The 6,492-nt window shown below is 34.2% G+C and overlaps 1 protein-coding gene across 4 annotated transcripts in view; it reads left to right on the top strand.

Moving 5' to 3' along the window:
* Positions 1-397: 397 nt before the first annotated feature.
* The window catches only part of LOC119632083 (protein alan shepard), a 147,164-nt gene continuing 141,069 nt past the window's right edge, over positions 398-6,492 (top strand). For all 4 annotated transcript variants that reach the window (XM_038024791.1, XM_038024792.1, XM_038024793.1 and 1 more), the window contains exon 1: positions 398-697. In XM_038024791.1, coding sequence (XP_037880719.1) covers positions 461-697 — 237 coding nt within the window. In that variant the 5' untranslated portion in view covers positions 398-460. The remainder of the gene's footprint in view (positions 698-6,492) is intronic.

Raw genomic sequence — 6,492 nt, 5'->3', positions numbered from 1 at the left:
GGGGGTGCAATAGCATTGATAAGAGTTTGAAGCAATGGAAAAATTTGAAGCATTTGCCAAAATTTGCAGCAATAACCGACCACTGATATTATTGAGGTCATTTCTTAAAAGGTCAATTGTAAATATTTATTTAGAGTAGAACTTATTAACAACAATAGAATATTTTTCGTTTCCATTTGACATGGCAAACATTATAATTGTTTGCCTTTCGGATTGTATGTCATGTTCATATCATCAGATTTTTTTTTAAATTTCATAGATTTGGCTGTTGACGAACTCAAATTTATTGCAAATTCAATTTTTCTATTATTTCTTTTATCATTTGCAGGGAAACTCTTCCACAGCAGCTGCCGCCACTGTTGCAGCTGCCGTACCACCGCCACCACCGCGAAACGTTTTCCCTGGAGCTGCACCACCAGCTCCAACCGTCTCATTAAAGGGGATTCCACGACCGCCAGCCATGACTAGTCCAGCGACTGCAGCTGCAGCAGCAGCCGCCGCAGCAGCGGCTGCCGGTGGCTTAGCCGGTGCTCCGTATCGCGGTGCCAGTTGGACACCTCAAGGCTATGCACCGGCTGCAGCCGCAGCAGCTGCTGCCGCTGCTGTAGCGCAACAATATCGATATACAGCACCTTTACCACAACCAACTTATGCGGCCTATACACCGCATACCACAACAACACCAGCGACAGCAACGGTAAGCTTCATAATATTAAAATTCTCATTGATGTTAACATTGATATTAAAAACTACTTACGACAGATAGCTTTCCAAAGCTATCCAAATTAAATTGCACTGCTGATGAACTGCCTTTCGAACTTTCAAAGTGTACTTTACGAAATGCGAATCTCGCTTATTCCATTCCTTCTATATATCAATTATCAATTGAATTTATTACTACTGCATATACTATGTTAATTACTAACTTGTTAATCAGTTCGTTGTTGGACATGAATTAGAATGGCTGAAACGCACACACAAACCAGCTTTGTTGAGCGTTAGTTTAAAAAATAATCGACATTTCAAGCACCTCTTACTGTCACTTACACTTGTTGTAAGCAATTGCGGCCACGACAGCCGTGACAGCGCGGATCATGTAACACCGATTAGGCCGTAAACGGTATAAGTTGTATTATAAGCAAAGAGATTTTTATTGCCGACTACAATTTGCTCCAATCTCTTGCGGTTTGGTATTTATTGGAATTTTGTCACCAAACCAAACTCAACGGTTGCCACAAATATGTCCGTCTTAACGCCTGCAGATTTTTTCAATCGAACATAAAGATTTCTTCGATTAGCCATTTACCCTACATACCACACTTACATCATTATGCGTTTTTCTAATGAGTGCATGTATCTCGATTTCCGATTATGTTATGTGGTCGATCATCATATTACTTCTTAAATCGTAGCTTGCAATTTTTAGGGTGTTCAGCTTGCCAGAACTTAATTTGTCGCCAAATATTCATGATTGCGGCATCATTTTTTAAAAAAGATGTGCCCGTGAATCACTTCAGAAGTTCAAAGCGAACACGTCCCCAAGAGATCAGTAAATAAATGAAACTAAGTGAGATATGTATTCCTGGGTTATTTACTACTTGGTGCTAGCATTTTGTACAAAATAGTCACTCAATGCTTACAAGTGTACAACGTCTTACTTGTTTTGTGTTTAAATAAAATTCTACCTGAAGTATTGTTTACCTTACAGTTCAGTACTGGCCATTGGAGCAGGCCGACTTTAGGAATGGCTTTCTTTATGAAATAGCCGAGCAGAACTAAACTGATAACTAAAACCCTTATATAACGAGGGTCACTTTAAAAGATAATTTCATTTTTTAGCTTTCGCGATAGTCGGTTCCATACATCAAAGACTACTGCTGTTCTTCTGATGTGTATAACGCATTCATGGCCTTTTAAAAAACCCTCTATAATAAAGTATATTATAACAGTAATAATAATAATAATAATAATAATAATAATAATAATAATAATAATGAAAAAGGAAAGAGAAAGAGTTGTTAAGAGGCAAATAGAAAATAGAAACGGATTTTAAATGCCAAAGATTCTTCCTCAACTTGTACATAACAATGTCGATAATGATGATGATGATGATGATGATGATGACGATGATTATAACAGTAGCATGCTTTTTAGTGTTAGATGTAGAGTTTTCATGAAATATTTTTTGAAATAAAATTTACGAAAATGTGTTGATTGACTGAATGACTGACTAACTTATAGATGAACACTGTGCAAGGTACTTAACTTTCTCCCCTCCCTACATTGATTCAGTATAATCTACTCTACTATATAATGACATAAAGTACTTATGCCACTATCATCATTCGTTCTTCTTTTTATATACGCGTGTGGAAGAATTTAAAACTTCAATGGCATTTGTGCGTGTGCAGTCATGTAGATGAGTGAATATTTCCGATTTTATTGTGAATATCAAACGAAGTACGTCATACTATACCCATGCGTTGCGAATGTGAATGCGAATGTGATGTAATGTAATGAAATGAAATGAAAGTCATTTTGCTTAAGTAGTTGTTTCCGCATAAAGACAAATCCTTAACGTGCAATGAGGTATAAATTTTAAATGTGTACATATATACTTGCTTATACTTATGCATATATATGTATCTGATAAAACGCATAACTTTTGTACGTTTTCTATACTAAAAGGGAAACATTTCCCTCGCACGCTGACATATATTCGATTTTTTATTTTTTTTTTTTTTTGTTCGACGTAAGCAGAAGCCAACAAATAAAAATCGCATTGATTCTTCTAAAATTAAATCTGATTTTATATGTATATATATATATATATATATATATATATATATATATATATTATAAAAACATATTAAAAAGACCCAAGAATATTACTGTGTTCTTTATGGCCTCGTTCTTTTCCGACATCAATACCATTTTATATCTCATGCATTCTATCGTAAATACGATGAGAGATTTTAGGAGGACGATCACATAAGGATATCTTTGCGAATATATAATAGATATATGCTTTTGCCGAGATTGAAGCGTATTCACAGCAGATATGTTGTTGCTCAACTTTCTATTAAAAAAGGGTTTCTTTATTTTATCTCATAGCCCGCTTTGAATACTAGTATGAAGGGTATGGATTAATATAATGCGCATTCTGTTTTCTTTCATTTCTCTAAAGATTTCACACAAAATATTTTTTCTTTTTTTTCTTTTTTATAGTTAAAAAGAGTATAAACGTATTTCAATATTAGCCACAAAAACTTGTAACAGAGTTACGTTTCGTATACGAAAGGAACGTTTGGTGTCTACTATGCTTACCATCCCAGAGATTGGAGGTAAATATTTGCACCATTCCACATGAGTGGCCGAGTAGGCAAAGGATAACGTTTAATAACTTAAAGGTCGCGGCTTCAAATTTCAAGTGTGTCAGGGTTTTCAACCCAAGACGAGCATACAATCTAAACCATCTATAAATTTACAGATACATAATTATTGCGGATACTCTAGAAAGTATGTATACTCTTGATAAGTACCAAATTCCTAATCGATCTAGGTATGCTCGTCTGATTGTCTGTGTAAATGTTTGTTGTAAAAACTCTCGCGATCGCATATATAAAGTTATTGCCTTCAATTTCTAGCATAAGCATTCAAAGTTTTTGCACACATTTCAGTATTGAAAGTAAGACAAATCGGCCAAACGATAGGCTTATAATACGATATGAATTGAGAAGACCTCTGCCTAAAAAAAAAAAAAAAAAGAAGAAAAATATTGGTCTTTTACTTCTTAAGTATAAACTACAACGAATGGTATAATAATGAGTTGCATCGTATCTTGCATGCGTTGCCTTAAAGTACCTGAACGAAAATGAAAGAGTTGAAGCAAGCATCCAAGACTATAAAATATCGAGTTTCTATTTTTCCCCTTTCTATTCGGAATATCTTTTAAATAATGGTGGTGGGTGTAAAAGGTGAACGCGCAGCCGAATGTTTCCTTTGCAATCGTGTTACATTCCAAAGCATTAGGAACTGCTTTATAGTATTCTAGCTGAATGGATACTTAAATGATGGTGAGAATTAACAATATATATATATATATATATATATATATATATGGGGTGACATACCTATCAAATGAACGTATTATTGAACCTAAACATGAAAAACATTCGATTCCATTTTTGCATGCCACTCTAAATAGATTCCAAAAGGTGCCCGTAGAAATTCCCAACTAACGGCGACGCTGTCCACGTGATTAATTCGGATTACCAACAATACTCAACGAGTATAGCCGAATTTATCCGTTTCGTTGATCCAGAAGCACAATTGATAACAATCCTGGGTATAAGTTGGTTTCGATTGATTACCGATCGGATCTTTATAATTAAAATCGTAAATTGATTTTTTAAATATTTTTAATAAACATTTTACTAAAAAGCGATTTCTTAAGTAATCCAATAAAAAAAAAAAATAAAAAAAAATAATTGGTAACCATTTTATAAATTATGTAAGAAGCACATGGCATCAAGCAAATAAAAGTGAGTGCGCCCTTTTTTAGACCCAATACAAACATCGCATCGTACTATCGTATATCTCGTTTATTTTAACTCGTTCGCATATTTTTATAGCACTTAGTAGCATTTTGCATATCTTGATGTGGACAAGTTTTTAAGGAAAAATTTAAGTACGCATTAAAAGTTATAAACTAAAATTCGAAAACTATAAATTTCTCAATTTCTAGGCGTAATCGTAATGTCAAAGGAAACGGGCAAATAGCGGCATCCATGCTATTCAAGAGTGTATATATGTATAACGCCGCGACAAATCTTTCGAGCAAAAGAATTCTTTATTCATTTAATAGATGCTTTGCAGTTTGTAGAATATGTGGGAAAAATTCGTTATCTGTAAGAAATTCCTTTGCTTAAAATTTCCGCTTTTCTTTCAAACCGCTTCGAAAATTCCAATCTTTGCCCCTGGGCATCTATAGCCTAATCTCTTATCTATTGACTCTCAACCTTTCTAATACCGGCTAATATAGGCTATACTTTTAAAAGGCACAAACATTCATTTAAACCCATTTAAAATAAAAGTATGTTGCGTAGCTTCGTATTGGGTCGACCATTGCGTGGACATGAGGCTGAGAGCGTCTCTAAGACTTTCAATACTTCTGAAACGAAATTATTGATTGTGTTGTTGACGGTGAATTCGGCTAAAGAAATCGAAAATCGAAAAAAACATAGTTTCGAGGAAAAAACAATTTAAGGCTTTAATCTAATGTTGAACGTTACGATAAATCCGGCCGGCTATATAAGTGAGTACTTATACCTTCTATACTGTAGAGTACACATATATTCGAGTGCTATTGCTAATGTATAATATAAATATCCTGGACCTTGATGATCGTTAGACAATACCTGAAGATACAAGTTCCACGGAAAAAATAGGTTGCAAGAGTAAGTTCCAGATTTCTGAATTTCAGATTTGATTTAATTGTAGGAGCCATTCTAACGATCGACTTGGCAGATTTACCTGAATTTCTCGTAATTTCAACTAAATTTACCGCCTTTTTCTTTCGAAACATCCGGCATTCATGGCAACCTTAAAAGACGGGCACACACCCTTGCATTGACTTCGATTGTGCCATTTTTGGGGACTACAAACATTTTTGACGAATGCGCAATATCACACATACATTTACGTTACAAAAGATGCAACAAACAATTAAAATTATTCCATTGGTTCGTCGGTAGTTCGCCTTTACTTTCCTGAAGATAATCGTTTTCCATAATTTGGAATGTATTCTCTTTTCTATTACCCCAATTGATAGTGATGAAAAATACATCTGGTGTTTATGTCCTAAAGAAAAAAAAAAAAAAAAAAAAACAAAAAAAACAAAAAAATCGAAGATATTTCTTCTCTTTGCACTATTTCCGTTTCGTTGCCAACATGTTTGCTCAGTGTTAGCCGCACTCAAAAATGTGTTAAACACATTGAAAACTCATTTGAAATTTGGCAGAATTACGCTTCGATTAGCTTAAGGCATAGCAATGTGCCAACAAACGAAGAAACCGCGAGCAAGAAACTAAGCAAACACACTCCCAACACTAGTTTAATTTTTATGCATATTAACAAGTTTTATTATAATTATAAATGTGTCGTTCCGTTTACCTAAACCAGGAAAGAGAGAATTTTAATGAAAATGTAAAATGATACTGTGAGGTCAAAGCATTTAATTCCCTTCTTTTTTTTGACACACAGTACGCAAACGCCAATAACATATTTATTGGCATTTTTTTTTTAATTTGCATTTCTTATCAATTCATAATTCGATGCAATTTTAATATGAAAGTAATGTCATATTTACCCTCAAGGCCATTTGCTGTCTTTTCCTGCTGCACTTGCAGGCATTTTAAATGAATTAAATTTTAGCAAATGTAAAAATCTCTTTGTCTCTGTCGTTTCGCAACATTTTATTAACCCTTCACA

Source organism: Glossina fuscipes, unplaced genomic scaffold (genome assembly GCF_014805625.2).
Source record: "Glossina fuscipes isolate IAEA_lab_2018 unplaced genomic scaffold, Yale_Gfus_2 1, whole genome shotgun sequence".
Lineage (NCBI taxonomy): Eukaryota > Metazoa > Arthropoda > Insecta > Diptera > Glossinidae > Glossina > Glossina fuscipes.
Note: the sequence above shows the minus strand (reverse complement) of the source record. Positions and strands in the feature narration are given on the sequence as shown.